Below are 18908 nucleotides of genomic sequence, written 5' to 3' on the forward strand. Positions count from 1 at the left end.
TTTATTGATTTTATTTATTTTACACACATATCACTGACATATTCCACAGCGCTTTACAGACATTCTTATCACTTATATATCACTGACATATTCCACAGTGCTGTACAGACATTCTCATCACTTATATATCACTGACATATTGCACAGCGCTGTACAGACATTCTCATCACTTATATATCACTGACATATTCCACAGCGCTGTACAGACATTCTCATCACTTATATATCACTGACATATTCCACAGCACTGTACAGACATTCTCATCCCTTATATATCACTGACATATTCCACAGCGCTGCACAGACATTCTCATCACTTATATATCACTGACATATTCCACAGAGCTGTACAGACATTCTCATCACTTATATATCACTGACATATTCCACAGCGCTGTACAGACATTCTCATCACTTATATATCACTGACATATTCCACAGCGCTGTACAGACATTCTCATCACTTATATATCACTGACATATTGCACAGCGCTGTACAGACATTCCCATCACTTATATATCACTGACATATTCCACAGCGCTGTACAGACATTCTCATCCCTTATATATCACTGACATATTCCACAGCGCTGTACAGACATTCTCATCACTTATATATCACTGACATATTCCACAGCGCTGTACAGACATTCTCATCACTTATATATCACTGACATATTCCACAGCACTGTACAGACATTCTCATCCCTTATATATCACTGACATATTCCACAGCGCTGCACAGACATTCTCATCACTTATATATCACTGACATATTCCACAGCGCTGTACAGACATTCTCATCACTTATATATCACTGACATATTCCACAGCGCTGTACAGACATTCTCATCACTTATATATCACTGACATATTCCACAGCGCTGTACAGACCTTCTCATCACTTATATATCGCTGACATATTCCACAGCGCTGTACAGACCTTCTCATCACTTATATATCGCTGACATATTCCACAGCGCTGTACAGACATTCCCATCACTTATATATCACTGACATATTCCACAGCACTGTACAGACATTCTCATAACTTATATATCACTGACATATTCCACAGCGCTGTACAGACATTCTCATCATTTATATATCACTGACATATTCCACAGCGCTGTACAGACATTCTCATCACTTATATATCACTGACATATTCCACAGCGCTGTACAGACATTCTCATCATTTATATATCACTGACATATTCCACAGCGCTGTACAGACATTCTCATCACTTATATATCACTGACATATTCCACAGCGCTGTACAGACATTCTCATCACTTATATATCACTGACATATTCCACAGCACTGTACAGACATTCTCATCCCTTATATATCACTGACATATTCCACAGCGCTGCACAGACATTCTCATCACTTATATATCACTGACATATTCCACAGCGCTGTACAGACATTCTCATCACTTATATATCACTGACATATTCCACAGCGCTGTACAGACATTCTCATCACTTATATATCACTGACATATTCCACAGCGCTGTACAGACCTTCTCATCACTTATATATCGCTGACATATTCCACAGCGCTGTACAGACCTTCTCATCACTTATATATCGCTGACATATTCCACAGCGCTGTACAGACATTCCCATCACTTATATATCACTGACATATTCCACAGCACTGTACAGACATTCTCATAACTTATATATCACTGACATATTCCACAGCGCTGTACAGACATTCTCATCATTTATATATCACTGACATATTCCACAGCGCTGTACAGACATTCTCATCACTTATATATCACTGACATATTCCACAGCGCTGTACAGACATTCTCATCATTTATATATCACTGACATATTCCACAGCGCTGTACAGACATTCTCATAACTTATATATCACTGACATATTCCACAGCGCTGTACAGACATTCTCATCACTTATATATCACTGACATATTCCACAGCTCTGTACAGACATTCTTATCACTTATATATCACTGACATATTCCACAGCGCTGTACAGACATTCTCATCACTTATATATCACTGACATATTCCACAGAGCTGTACAGACATTCTCATCACTTATATATCACTGACATATTCCACAGCGCTGTACAGACATTCTCATCACTTATATATCACTGACATATTCCACAGCGCTGTACAGACATTCTCATAACTTATATATCACTGACATATTCCACAGAGCTGTACAGACATTCTCATCACTTATATATCACTGACATATTCCACAGCGCTGTACAGACATTCTCATCACTTATATATCACTGACATATTCCACAGCGCTGTACAGACATTCTCATCACTTATATATCACTGACATATTCCACAGCGCTGTACAGACATTCTCATCACTTATATATCACTGACATATTCCACAGCGCTGTACAGACATTCTCATCACTTATATATCACTGACATATTCCACAGCGCTGTACAGACATTCTCATCACTGATATATCACTGACATATTCCACAGCGCTGTACAGACATTCTCATCACTTATATATCACTGACATATTCCACAGCGCTGTACAGACCTTCTCATCACTTATATATCACTGACATATTCCACAGCGCTGTACAGACATTCTCATCACTTATATATCACTGACATATTCCACAGCGCTGTACAGACATTCTCATCCCTTATATATCACTGACATATTCCACAGCGCTGTACAGACATTCTCATCACTTATATATCACTGACATATTCCACAGCGCTGTACAGACATTCTCATCACTTATATATCACTGACATATTCCACAGCGCTGTACAGACATTCTCATCCCTTATATATCACTGACATATTCCACAGCGCTGTACAGACATTCTCATCCCTTATATATCACTGACATATTCCACAGCGCTGTACAGACATTCTCATCACTTATATATCACTGACATATTCCACAGCGCTGTACAGACCTTCTCATCACTTATATATCACTGACATATTCCACAGCGCTGTACAGACATTCTCATCACTTATATATCACTGACATATTCCACAGCGCTGTACAGACATTCTCATCACTGATATATCACTGACATATTCCACAGCTCTGTACAGACATTCTCATCACTGATATATTACTGACATATTCCACAGCGCTGTACAGACATTCTCATCACTTATATATCACTGACATATTTCACAGCTCTGTACAGACATTCTCATCACTGATATATCACTGACATATTCCACAGCGCTGTACAGACATTCTCATCACTTATATATCACTGACATATTCCACAGCGCTGTACAGACATTCTCATCACTTATATATCACTGACATATTCCACAGCGCTGTACAGACATTCTCATCACTGATATATCACTGACATATTCCACAGCGCTGTACAGACATTCCCATCACTGATATATTACTGACATATTCCACAGCGCTGTACAGACATTCTCATCACTGATATATCACTGACATATCCCACAGCGCTGTACAGACATTCTCATCACTGATATATTACTGACATATTCCACAGCGCTGTACAGACATTCTCATCACTTATATATCACTGACATATTTCACAGCTCTGTACAGACATTCTCATCACTGATATATCACTGACATATTCCACAGCGCTGTACAGACATTCTCATCCCTTATATATCACTGACATATTCCACAGCGCTGTACAGACATTCTCATCACTTATATATCACTGACATATTGCACAGCGCTGTACAGACATTCTCATCACTTATATATCACTGACATATTCCACAGCGCTGTACAGACATTCTCATCACTTATATATCACTGACATATTCCACAGCGCTGTACAGACCTTCTCATCACTTATATATCACTGACATATTCCACAGCGCTGTACAGACATTCTCATCACTTATATATCACTGACATATTCCACAGCGCTGTACAGACATTCTCCTCACTTATATATCACTGACATATTCCACAGCGCTGTACAGACATTCTCCTCACTTATATATCACTGACATATTCCACAGTGCTGTACAGACAGTCTCATCACTTATATATCACTGACATATTCCACAGCGCTGTACAGACATTCTCCTCACCTGCTGTCCCCAATGGGGCTCACAATCTATGTTCCCTATCAGTAGGAGTATAAATAGTACGGCCAATAAAAAGCAGAGTATATAGGGAAAAGAGTGTAACTACGCAATCCGTTGCGCAGCCTAACATCCTGGATTATGTGTGTCTTGTATGTTGCATTGTAACTGTTTTATGTTATGAGCTATGCTTTATATAATGTGTGTTTTATGTATTTTGCACTGTATATTGTGTGCTGTACGTGTTATTATATACGTGTGTTTTATGTATTTTGCACTGTATATTGTGTGCTGTACATGTTATTATATACCTGTGTTTTATGTATTTTGCACTGTATATTGTGTGCTTTACGTGTTATTATATACCTGTGTTTTATGTATTTTGCACTGTATATTGTGTGCTGTACATGTTATTATATACCTGTGTTTTATGTATTTTGCACTGTATATTGTGTGCTGTACATGTTATTATATACCTGTGTTTTATGTATTTTGCGCTGTATATTGTGTGCTGTACATGTTATTATATACCTGTGTTTTATGTATTTTGCACTGTATATTGTGTGCTTTACGTGTTATTATATACCTGTGTTTTATGTATTTTGCACTGTATATTGTGTGCTGTACATGTTATTATATACCTGTGTTTTATGTATTTTGCACTGTATATTGTGTGCTGTACGTGTTATTATATACCTGTGTTTTATGTATTTTGCACTGTATATTGTGTGCTTTACGTGTTATTATATACCCGTGTTTTATGTATTTTGCACTGTATATTGTGTGCTGTACGTGTTATTATATACGTGTGTTTTATGTATTTTGCACTGTATATTGTGTGCTGTACGTGTTATTATATACTGTGTGTTTTATGTATTTTGCGCTGTATATTGTGTGCTGTACATGTTATTATATACCTGTGTTTTATGTATTTTGCACTGTATATTGTGTGCTGTACGTGTTATTATATACTGTGTTTTATGTATTTTGCACTGTATATTGTGTGCTGTACATGTTATTATATACCTGTGTTTTATGTATTTTGCACTGTATATTGTGTGCTGTACATGTTATTATATACTGTGTGTTTTATGTATTTTGCGCTGTATATTGTGTGCTGTACGTGTTATTATATACCTGTGTTTTATGTATTTTGCACTGTATATTGTGCGCTGTACATGTTATTATATACCTGTGTTTTATGTATTTTGCACTGTATATTGTGCGCTGTACGTGTTATTATATACCCGTGTTTTATGTATTTTGCAGTGTATATTGTGTGCTGTACATGTTATTATATACTGTGTGTTTTATGTATTTTGCACTGTATATTGTGTGCTGTACATGTTATTATATACTGTGTGTTTTATGTATTTTGCGCTGTATATTGTGTGCTGTACGTGTTATTATATACTGTGTTTTATGTATTTTGCGCTGTATATTGTGTGCTGTACATGTTATTATATACCTGTGTTTTATGTATTTTGCACTGTATATTGTGTGCTGTACATGTTATTATATACCTGTGTTTTATGTATTTTGCACTGTATATTGTGTGCTGTACATGTTATTATATACCTGTGTTTTATGTATTTTGCACTGTATATTGTGTGCTGTACATGTTATTATATACCTGTGTTTTATGTATTTTGCGCTGTATATTGTGTGCTGTACATGTTATTATATACCTGTGTTTTATGTATTTTGCACTGTATATTGTGTGCTGTACATGTTATTATATACCTGTGTTTTATGTATTTTGCAGTGTATATTGTGTGCTGTACATGTTATTATATACTGTGTGTTTTATGAATTTTGCGCTGTATATTGTGTGCTGTACGTGTTATTATATACCTGTGTTTTATGTATTTTGCACTGTATATTGTGCGCTGTACATGTTATTATATACCTGTGTTTTATGTATTTTGCACTGTATATTGTGCGCTGTACGTGTTATTATATACCTGTGTTTTATGTATTTTGCACTGTATATTGTGTGCTTTACGTGTTATTATATACCCGTGTTTTATGTATTTTGCACTGTATATTGTGTGCTGTACGTGTTATTATATACTGTGTGTTTTATGTATTTTGCGCTGTATATTGTGTGCTGTACATGTTATTATATACCTGTGTTTTATGTATTTTGCGCTGTATATTGTGTGCTGTACATGTTATTATATACCTGTGTTTTATGTATTTTGCACTGTATATTGTGTGCTGTACATGTTATTATATACCTGCGTTTTATGTATTTTGCACTGTATATTGTGTGCTGTACATGTTATTATATACCTGTGTTTTATGTATTTTGCACTGTATATTGTGTGCTGTACGTGTTATTATATACTGTGTTTTATGTATTTTGCACTGTATATTGTGTGCTGTACATGTTATTATATACCTGTGTTTTATGTATTTTGCAGTGTATATTGTGTGCTGTACATGTTATTATATACTGTGTGTTTTATGTATTTTGCGCTGTATATTGTGTGCTGTACGTGTTATTATATACCTGTGTTTTATGTATTTTGCACTGTATATTGTGCGCTGTACATGTTATTATATACCTGTGTTTTATGTATTTTGCACTGTATATTGTGTGCTGTACGTGTTATTATATACCCGTGTTTTATGTATTTTGCACTGTATATTGTGTGCTGTACGTGTTATTATATACTGTGTGTTTTATGTATTTTGCACTGTATATTGTGTGCTGTACGTGTTATTATATACCTGTGTTTTATGTATTTTGCACTGTATATTGTGTGCTGTACATGTTATTATATACCCGTGTTTTATGTATTTTGCACTGTATATTGTGTGCTGTACATGTTATTATATACCCGTGTTTTATGTATTTTGCACTGTATATTGTGTGCTGTACGTGTTATTATATACTGTGTGTTTTATGTATTTTGCACTGTATATTGTGTGCTGTACGTGTTATTATATACCCGTGTTTTATGTATTTTGCACTGTATATTGTGTGCTGTACATGTTATTATATACCCGTGTCTTATGTATTTTGCGCTGTATATTGTGTGCTGTACATGTTATTATATACCTGTGTTTTATGTATTTTGCACTGTATATTGTGTGCTGTACGTGTTATTATATACCTGTGTTTTATGTATTTTGCACTGTATATTGTGTGCTGTACATGTTATTATATACCTGTGTTTTATGTATTTTGCACTGTATATTGTGTGCTGTACGTGTTATTATATACCTGTGTTTTATGTATTTTGCACTGTATATTGTGTGCTGTACATGTTATTATATACCTGTGTTTTATGTATTTTGCACTGTATATTGTGTGCTGTACGTGTTATTATATACTGTGTGTTTTATGTATTTTGCACTGTATATTGTGTGCTGTACGTGTTATTATATACCCGTGTTTTATGTATTTTGCACTGTATATTGTGTGCTGTACATGTTATTATATACCTGTGTCTTATGTATTTTGCACTGTATATTGTGTGCTGTACATGTTATTATATACCTGTGTCTTATGTATTTTGCAGTGTATATTGTGTGCTGTACGTGTTATTATATACCTGTGTTTTATGTATTTTGCACTGTATATTGTGTGCTGTACGTGTTATTATATACCTGTGTTTTATGTATTTTGCACTGTATATTGTGTGCTGTACATGTTATTATATACCTGTGTTTTATGTATTTTGCGCTGTATATTGTGTGCTGTACATGTTATTATATACCTGTGTCTTATGTATTTTGCGCTGTATATTGTGTGCTGTACATGTTATTATATACCTGTGTCTTATGTATTTTGCAGTGTATATTGTGTGCTGTACATGTTATTATACACCTGTGTTTTATGTATTTTGCGCTGTATATTGTGTGCTGTACGTGTTATTATATACCTGTGTTTTATGTATTTTGCACTGTATATTGTGTGCTGTACATGTTATTATATACCTGTGTTTTATGTATTTTGCACTGTATATTGTGTGCTGTACGTGTTATTATATACCTGTGTTTTATGTATTTTGCACTGTATATTGTGTGCTGTACATGTTATTATATACCTGTGTCTTATGTATTTTGCAGTGTATATTGTGTGCTGTACGTGTTATTATATACGTGTGTTTTATGTATTTTGCACTGTATATTGTGTGCTGTACATGTTATTATATACTGTGTGTTTTATGTATTTTGCACTGTATATTGTGTGCTGTACGTGTTATAATATACTGTGTGTTTTATGTATTTTGCACTGTATATTGTGTGCTGTACATGTTATTATATACCTGTGTTTTATGTATTTTGCACTGTATATTGTGTGCTGTACATGTTATTATACACCTGTGTTTTATGTATTTTGCAGTGTATATTGTGTGCTGTACATGTTATTATATACTGTGTGTTTTATGTATTTTGCACTGTATATTGTGTGCTGTACGTGTTATTATATACCTGTGTTTTATGTATTTTGCACAGTATATTGTGTGCTGTACATGTTATTATATACCTGTGTTTTATGTATTTTGCACAGTATATTGTGTGCTGTACATGTTATTATATACCTGTGTTTTATGTATTTTGCACAGTATATTGTGTGCTGTACATGTTATTATACACCTGTGTTTTATGTATTTTGCACTGTATATTGTGTGCTTTACGTGTTATTATATACCTGTGTTTTATGTATTTTGCAGTGTATATTGTGTGCTGTACATGTTATTATACACCTGTGTTTTATGTATTTTGCATTGTATATTGTGTGCTGTACATGTTATTATATACTGTGTGTTTTATGTATTTTGCACAGTATATTGTGTGCTGTACATGTTATTATATACTGTGTGTTTTATGTATTTTGCACTGTATATTGTGTGCTGTACGTGTTATTATATACCTGTGTCTTATGTATTTTGCAGTGTATATTGTGTGCTGTACATGTTATTATATACCTGTGTTTTATGTATTTTGCACTGTATATTGTGTGCTGTACATGTTATTATACACCTGTGTTTTATGTATTTTGCACTGTATATTGTGTGCTGTACATGTTATTATATACTGTGTGTTTTATGTATTTTGCACTGTATATTGTGTGCTGTACGTGTTATTATATACCTGTGTCTTATGTATTTTGCAGTGTATATTGTGTGCTGTACATGTTATTATATACCTGTGTTTTATGTATTTTGCACTGTATATTGTGTGCTGTACATGTTATTATATACCTGTGTTTTATGTATTTTGCACTGTATATTGTGTGCTGTACATGTTATTATATACCTGTGTTTTATGTATTTTGCACTGTATATTGTGTGCTGTACATGTTATTATATACTGTGTGTTTTATGTATTTTGCACTGTATATTGTGTGCTGTACATGTTATATACCTGTGTCTTATGTATTTTGCAGAGTATATTGTGCGCTGTACGTGTTATTATATACCTGTGTTTTATGTATTTTGCACTGTATATTGTGTGCTGTACATGTTATTATATACCTGTGTTTTATGTATTTTGCACTGTATATTGTGTGCTGTACATGTTATTATATACCTGTGTTTTATGTATTTTGCACTGTATATTGTGTGCTGTACATGTTATTATATACTGTGTGTCTTATGTATTTTGCACTGTATATTGTGTGCTGTACATGTTATTATATACTGTGTGTTTTATGTATTTTGCACTGTATATTGTGTTCTGTACATGTTATTATACACCTGTGTTTTATGTATTTTGCGCTGTATATTGTGTGCTGTACATGTTATTATATACCTGTGTTTTATGTATTTTGCACTGTATATTGTGTGCTGTACATGTTATTATATACCTGTGTTTTATGTATTTTGCACAGTATATTGTGTGCTGTACATGTTATTATATACCTGTGTTTTATGTATTTTGCACTGTATATTGTGTGTGGTACATGTTATTATATACTGTGTGTTTTATGTATTTTGCACTGTATATTGTGTGCTGTACATTTTATTGCATGATGATAACCCAAAAAAACATAAGCAATGCTCAGCTCACCAAATACAGAAAATCAAAATAAAATCTATACATACTTTATTTCATTTTAAAAGGACATCCAATCAGTTCTACCAGCGCAGGCTAACCCCGTGGACAGCCTCTCACCTCACAAGCTCTAGGTCTATATAATAATGAATGGGGAACTGGTCGCTGCACAGTCAATAGTCCCAGCAACTTGTATAGAGGCTGGGACCTCGGAATAGCAGTGAAGGTTAGAGGACCATCATCCTTCTGACAGCACAGCTCTGCCGCCTTCTCCAACATTTTCTGCTGATTTGAGCATTTTAAAGTGCAACTCAAACGTATATGTACGCAGCAAACAGACACATGGAATAGTAACCTAGACTATTCTGGGGGTTATAAGACCTAGAGCTTGTGAGGCGAGAGGCTATCCACAGGGTGAGAGGCTGTCCACAGGGTGAGAGGCTATCCACAGGGTGAGAGGCTGTCCACAGGGTGAGAGGCTGTCCACAGGGTGAGAGGCTGTCCACAGGGTGAGAGGCTGTCCACAGGGTGAGAGGCTGTCCACAGGGTTAGCCTGCGCTGCATCTTGTGGAATACCTTAGAACTGGTTTTGGATGTCCTTTTAAAATTAAATGAAATATGTATAGATTTTACCTGTGGTTTTTGTTGAGACAGTTTATTATACACCTGTGTTTTATGTATTTTGCACTGTATATTGTGTGCTGTACATGTTATTATATACCTGTGTTTTATGTATTTTGCGCTGTATATTGTGTGCTGTACGTGTTATTATATACGTGTGTTTTATGTATTTTGCACTGTATATTGTGTGCTGTACATGTTATATACTGTGTGTTTTATGTATTTTGCACTGTATATTGTGTGCTTTACGTGTTATTATATACCTGTGTTTTTTGTATTTTGCACTGTATATTGTGTGCTGTACGTGTTATTATATACTGTGTTTTATGTATTTTGCACTGTATATTGTGTGCTGTACATGTTATTATATACTGTGTGTTTTATGTATTTTGCACTGTATATTGTGTGCTGTACATGTTATTATATACGTGTGTTTTATGTATTTTGCACTGTATATTGTGTGCTGTACATGTTATTATATACCTGTGTTTTATGTATTTTGCACTGTATATTGTGTGCTGTACATGTTATTATATACGTGTGTTTTATGTATTTTGCACTGTATATTGTGTGCTGTACATGTTATTATATACCTGTGTTTTATGTATTTTGCACTGTATATTGTGTGCTGTACATGTTATTATATACCCGTGTTTTATGTATTTTGCACTGTATATTGTGTGCTGTACGTGTTATTATATACCTGTGTTTTATGTATTTTGCACTGTATATTGTGTGCTGTATGTGTTATTATATACCCGTGTTTTATGTATTTTGCACTGTATATTGTGTGCTGTACATGTTATTATATACCCGTGTTTTATGTATTTTGCACTGTATATTGTGTGCTTTACGTGTTATTATATACCTGTGTTTTATGTATTTTGCACTGTATATTGTGCGCTGTACATGTTATTATATACGTGTGTTTTATGTATTTTGCACTGTATATTGTGTGCTGTACATGTTATTATATACCTGTGTTTTATGTATTTTGCACTGTATATTGTGTGCTGTACATGTTATTATATACTGTGTTTTATGTATTTTGCGCTGTATATTGTGTGCTGTACATGTTATTATATACCCGTGTTTTATGTATTTTGCACTGTATATTGTGTGCTGTACATGTTATTATATACCTGTGTTTTATGTATTTTGCACTGTATATTGTGTGCTGTACATGTTATTATATACTGTGTTTTATGTATTTTGCGCTGTATATTGTGTGCTGTACATGTATTTTGTGCTGTATGTGGTGCGCTATATCTATATGTAATATGTGCTGTCACTGATGTGTATCGTTGTATTGTGTATTATCATACGTGCTATTACATACTGTGGTATCTATTTTGTATATTGTGTGCCGTGTACTTGGTGTGTTCCAGCATATACTCCTGATTTATGCCCTGATCTCTTGTCACGTATTTGTACAGGCAATGAGTGACACCCCCGGTCCTGCTGCTGCTCCCCCTCAGACACCCCTGGTCCTGCTGCTGCTCCCCCTCAGACACCCCCGGCCCTGCTGCTGCTCCCCCTCAGACACCCCTGGTCCTGCTGCTGCTCCCCCTCAGACACCCCCGGTCCTGCTGCTGCTCCCCCTCAGACACCCCCGGTCCTGATGCTGCTCCCCCTCAGACATCCCTGGTCCTGCTGCTGCTCCCCCTCAGACACCCCCGGTCCTGCTGCTGCTCCCCCTCAGACACCCCTGGTCCTGCTGCTGCTCCCCCTCAGACACCCCCGGCCCTGCTGCTGCTCCCCCTCAGACACCCCCGTCCTGCTGCTGCTCCCCCTCAGACACCCCCGGTCCTGCTGCTGCTCCCCCTCAGACACCCCCGGTCCTGCTGCTGCTCCCCCTCAGACACCCCATGTCCTGCTGCTGCTCCCCCTCAGACACCCCCGGTCCTGCTGCTGCTCCCCCTCAGACACCCGCCCTGCTGCTGCTGCTCCCCCTCAGACACCCCCGGTCCTGCTGCTGCTCCCCCTCAGACACCCCCGTCCTGCTGCTGCTCCCCCTCAGACACCCCTGGTCCTGCTGCTGCTCCCCCTCAGACACCCCCGGTCCTGCTGCTGCTCCCCCTCAGACACTCCCAACCCTGCTGCTGCTGCTTCCCCTCAGACACCCCCGGTCCTGCTGCTGCTCCCCCTCAGACACCCCCGGCTCTGCTGCTGCTTCCCCTCAGACACCCCTGGTCCTGCTGCTGCTCCCCCTCAGACACCCCCGGTCCTGCTGCTGCTCCCCCTCAGACACTCCCAACCCTGCTGCTGCTGCTTCCCCTCAGACACCCCCGGTCCTGCTGCTGCTCCCCCTCAGACACCCCCGGTCCTGCTGCTGCTCCCCCTCAGACACCCCTGGTCCTGCTGCTGCTCCCCCTCAGACACCCCCGGTCCTGCTGCTGCTCCCCCTCAGACACCCCCGTCCTGCTGATGATGCTGATGCTCCCCCTCAGACACCCCCGCCCTGCTGCTGCTCCCCCTCAGACACCCCCGGCCCTGCTGCTGCTCCCCCTCAGACACCCCCGGTCCTGCTGCTGCTCCCCCTCAGACACCCCCGGCCCTGCTGCTGCTCCCCCTCAGACACCCCCGTCCTGCTGCTGCTCCCCCTCAGACACCCCCGGTCCTGCTGCTGCTCCCCCTCAGACACCCGCCTTGCTGCTGCTCCCCCTCAGACACCCCCTATCCTGCTGCTGCTCCCCCTCAGACACCCCCGGCTCTGCTGCTGCTTCCCCTCAGACACCCCTGGTCCTGCTGCTGCCCCCCCCCCCCCCCTCAGACACCCCCGGTCCTGCTGCCTTCTCCCCCTCAGACACCCCCGGTCCTGATACTGCTCCCCCTCAGACATCCCTGGTCCTGCTGCTGCTCCCCCTCAGACACCCCCGGTCCTGCTGCTGCTCCCCCTCAGACACCCCCGGCTCTGCTGCTGCTCCCCCTCAGACACCCCCGGTCCGGCTGCTGCTCCCCCTCAGACACCCCCGGTCCTGATACTGCTCCCCCTCAGACATCCCTGGTCCTGCTGCTGCTCCCCCTCAGACACTCCCAACCCTGCTGCTGCTGCTTCCCCTCAGACACCCCCGGTCCTGCTGCTGCTCCCCCTCAGACACCCCCGGTCCTGCTGCTGCTCCCCCTCAGACACCCCCGGTCCTGCTGCTGCTCCCCCTCAGACACCCGCGGTCCTGCTGCTGCTCCCCCTCAGACACCCCCGGTCCTGATACTGCTCCCCCTCAGACACCCCCGGTCCTGCTGCTGCTCCCCCTCAGACACCCCCGGCCCTGCTGCTGCTCCCCCTCAGACACCCCCGGTCCTGCTGCTGCTCCCCCTCAGACACCCCGGGTCCTGCTGCTGCTCCCCCTTAGACACCCCCGGTCCTGCTGCTGCTCCCCCTCAGACACCAGCACTGATAATACAGAGCCCGGGGCAGAGGCTCCGGCCAAGAGGGGCAGCCTGGCTGTGAGAGCAGAGCAGTCACATAAGAATATAATACCGGTCACATGTAATGATATAATACTAGGCAGTCACATTTAGTCATATAATACCAGTCACATATAGTGATAGCATACCAGGCACATATAATAATATAATACCAGGCAGTCACATATACTTTAGTGATATAATACCGGACAGCCAGATATAATAATATAATACCGGACAGCCAGATATAATAATACCGGACAGCCAGATATAATACTGGACAGCCAAATATAATAATATAATACCGGACAGCCAGATATAATTCCAGATAGCCAGATATAATAATACCGGACAGCCAGATATAATAATATAATTCTATTCGGCCAGGTAGTCACTTATTAATATCGGGCTGTGATATAATACTGAACAGTCAGATATTAGGGTACAGTACTTATCAGTAACATCTGCTATTATGATACCGGGCAGTCACATCCAAAAATAATCTAAAAGCCGGGATCCAGGTATAATGATCTAGTACAGGCTAGTCACATATAGGAATATAACCCCTGGAGTGTATACAGTGCTCAGGTCTAGGAGCAGTGTACGCTGTCATTACCAGGCCTTACTGTATGATACTATAGTATACAGGTTATTATACCGGGCCGGCTATACGGGTCATATATAACAGTATAATACACCAGGGTCAGATATGAGATACATTACCAGGCAGTCACATATAATAATAATATGATACCAGTCAGCTGCACCGCCACATGTATAATACCAAGGTGTAACACCATGTAATAACCATATACAGGGGTAGAACCAGACCATCACCGGGCAGGAGTATATAGGGCAGAATACCAGGCCGCCCCATTATGAAATATAATATCAGAAAGTAATACACAGGAATAAAATACCAAGCGGCCACATATAGGGTTAAATAATACTAGTATAATCATACAAACCACCATAATAGTGGTATAATCCAGGCAGGTGCAATACCAGAGGACCAAATATAGGGGTGTAATAACGGGCAGGAGTATATAAAGGTGTAATACTGGGCAGGAGTGTATAGTGGTATAGTATCAGGCTGCAGTATATAGGTATAGTATCAGGCTGTAGTATATAGGGGTATAATACCGGGCAGGAGTATATAGGAGTATAGTATCGGGCAGCAGTATATAGGGGTATGATACCAGCCGGCAGTATATAGGGTATAGTATCAGGCAGCAGTATATAGGGGTATCGTATCAGGCAGCAGCATATAGGGTATAGTATCAGGCAGCAGTATATAGGGGTATAGTATCAGGCAGCAGTATATAGGGGTATAGTATCAGGCAGCAGTATATAGGGGTATAGTATCAGGCAGCAGCATATCGGGATATAATACCAGGCAGCAGTATATAGGGTATAGTATTAGGCAGCAGTATATAGGGGTATAGTATCAGGCAGCAGTATATAGGGGTATAATACCAGGCAGCAGTATATAGGGGTATAGTATCAGGCGGCAGTATATAGGGTATAGTATCAGGCGGCAGTATATAGGGTATAGTATCAGGCGGCAGTATATAGGGGTATAATACCAGGCAGCAGTATATAGGGATATAATACCGGGAAGCAGTATATAGGGTATAGTATCAGGCAGCAGTATATAGGGGTATAATACCAGGCAGCAGTATATAGGGGTATAGTATCAGGCGGCAGTATATAGGGTATAGTATCAGGCGGCAGTATAGGGATATAATGCCGGGCAGCAGTGTATAGGGTATAGTATCAGGCAGCAATATATAGGGGTATAGTATCAGGCTGTAGTATATAGGGGTATAATAACAGGTGGCAGTATATAGGAGTATAGTATCGGGCAGCAGTATATAGGGGTATGATACCAGCCGGCAGTATATAGGATATAGTATCAGGCAGCAGTATATAGGGGTATAGCATCAGGCAGCAGTATATAGGGGTATAGTATCAGGCAGCAGTATATAGGGGTATAGTACCAGGCAGCAGTATATAGGGTATAGTATCAGGCAGCAGTATATAGGGGTATAATACCAGGCAGCAGTATATAGGGTATAGTATCAGGCGGCAGTATATAGGGTATAGTATCAGGCGGCAGTATATAGGAGTATAGTACCAGGCAGAAGTATATAGGGGTATAGTATCAGGCAGCAGTATATAAGGGTATAATACCAGGCAGCAGTATATAGGGGTATAGTATCAGGCGGCAGTATATAGGGGTATAATACCGGGCAAAAGTATATAGGGGTATAATACTAGGCAGCAGTATATAGGGGTATAGTACCGGGTAGCAGTATATAGGAGCATAGTCTCAGGCGGCAGTATATAGGGGTATAATACCGGGCAACAGTATATAGGGGTATAGTATCAGGCGGCAGTATATAGGGGTATAGTAACAGGCGGCAGTATATAGGGGTATAGTATCAGGCAGCAGTATATAGGGGTATAATACCGGGCAAAAGTATATAGGGGTATAGTATCAGGCGGCAGTATATAAGGGTATAGTACCAGGCGGCAGTATATAGGGGTATAGTATCTGGTGGCAGTATATAGGAGTATAGTATCAGGCGGCAGTATATAGGGTATAGTATCAGGCAGAAGTATATAGGGGTATAGTATCAGGCGGCAGTATATAGGGGTATAGTACCAGGCGGCAGTATATAGGGGTATAATATCAGGCGGCAGTATATAGGGGTATAGTACCAGGCGGCAGTATATAGGGGTATAGTACCGGGCAGCAGTATATAGGGGTATAGTACCAGGCGGCAGTATATAGGGGTATACTACCGGGCAGCAGTATATAGGGGTATAATATCAGGCGGCAGTATATAGGGGTATAGTACCGGGTAGCAGTATATAGGGTATAGTATCAGGCGGCAGTATATAGGAGTATAGTACCGGGTAGCAGTATATAGGGGTATAGTACTGGCAGCAGTATATAGGGGTATAGTACCGGGTAGCAGTATATAGGGGTATAGTACTGGCAGCAGTATATAGGGGTATAGTACCGGGTAGCAGTATATAGGGTATAGTATCAGGCGGCAGTATATAGGGGTATAGTACCGGCAGCAGTATATAGGGATGTAATACCAGGCAGCAGTATATAGGGGTATAGTACCGGGTAGCAGTATATAGGGGTATAATACCGGGCGGCAGTATATAGGGGTATAGTATCAGGCAGCAGTATATAGGGGTGTAATACCAGGCAGCAGTATATAGGGGTATAATACCAGGCAGCAGTATATAGGGGTATAATACCGGGTAGCAGTATATAGGGGTATATTATCAGGCAGCAGTATATAGGGGTGTAATACCAGGCAGCAGTATATAGGGGTGTAATACCAGGCAGCAGTATATAGGGGTGTAATACCCGGCAGCAGTATATAGGGGTATAGTATCAGGCAGCAGTATATAGGGGTGTAATACCAGGCAGCAGTATATAGGGGTATAATACCGGGCAGCAGTATATAGGGGTATAATACCAGGCAGCAGTATATAGGGGTATAATACCGGGTAGCAGTATATAGGGTATATTATCAGGCAGCAGTATATAGGGGTGTAATACCAGGCAGCAGTATATAGGGGTGTAATACCAGGCAGCAGTATATAGGGGTGTAATACCAGGCAGCAGTATATAGGGGTGTAATACCCGGCAGCAGTATATAGGGGTGTAATACCCGGCAGCAGTATATAGGGGTGTAATACCCGGCAGCAGTATATAGGGGTGTAATACCCGGCAGCAGAGCAGGGTTTGGGGCGCAGATCGGGCACTCACCGGGGTTGAGGTCCAGGCAGGCTCCCCCGTCCTCTCCTTCCCCCAGGTCCCCATGTGGGCTCAGTCCGTCCATGGAGAGATCCAGGCCCTTGTCCGGCTCCCAGTCCCGAAGTTTCCTTTTTTTGTGCCCCCCGATCAGCGCCTCTACCGAAAACGCATGAGCCCTGGAGCTGAGCGTGACCCCCGGGCATCTCCTCCTGTCAGTGCTCATGGTCCTGCCAGCCGGAGCCCACCATGTGCCCTGCTGCCCCACTGACTGCCGAGCCCGCACTGCTCCGGCGTCCGGGGAGGACTCCACACCCCCTCACCCCAATGACTGACAGCCCAACCTACAGGGGATCCAAATATGTCCACACACTGCCCTCCCCTGCACACAGCATTAACCCCTGCCGCTCCACCTGACACAGCAGGAGTCGGGTCAGGCCAGGACACCCAAAAATAGACTGAACCCCCAAACCCTGCACAACTTTAACCTCTTCTGCTCCGCTGTATTCCTTAGATATTGGTGTAATGTCATGACTTAGGAAATGATTCTCAATCTAATCAAAACTAATGGAGGGACCCCCAAATGCTAACCTACTCTATATACCCCTAATTCATGTGCACCCCACTCTCAGTTTCCAGCCCCCTTTATAAACAAGGAGTCATGATCCTACAACCCTGATATACAGCAAATGTGGGAACCTCAAATCCTGCACAACTTCCTATACTGTATTCACTCATTCACACATCATATGAGTGCGGGGCGGCCCGACATGGACAGCATCATTGTAATCTAGGCTGCTGCCTAGTTCCATGCACCATCAATGCTGCCCAGGAAATATGGCCCGCTCACGGACCGTATATCTCGGAGGACATACAGTCGTGTGCAAGAGGCCTAAAGCAGGCAAGCCCAACCTGCGGCCCTCCAGCTGTTGCCAAACTACAACTCCCATAATTCCCAGACAGCCTATAGCTATAAGCCTACAGAAGGGCATGGTGGGAGTT

At 40.9% G+C, this 18908-nt stretch overlaps 1 protein-coding gene across 1 annotated transcript in view; it reads right to left on the reverse strand.

Moving 5' to 3' along the window:
* The window catches only part of TBX15 (T-box transcription factor 15), a 103486-nt gene extending 85273 nt beyond the window's left edge, over nucleotides 1–18213 (reverse strand). The window contains exon 1 of the mRNA XM_040422796.1: nucleotides 17922–18213. Within this exon, the coding sequence (XP_040278730.1) occupies nucleotides 17922–18132 (211 nt within the window). The 5' untranslated portion in view covers nucleotides 18133–18213. The remainder of the gene's footprint in view (nucleotides 1–17921) is intronic.
* Nucleotides 18214–18908: the final 695 nt, after the last annotated feature.

Source organism: Bufo bufo, chromosome 3, assembly GCF_905171765.1.
Source record: "Bufo bufo chromosome 3, aBufBuf1.1, whole genome shotgun sequence".
Classification (NCBI taxonomy): Eukaryota; Metazoa; Chordata; class Amphibia; order Anura; family Bufonidae; genus Bufo; species Bufo bufo.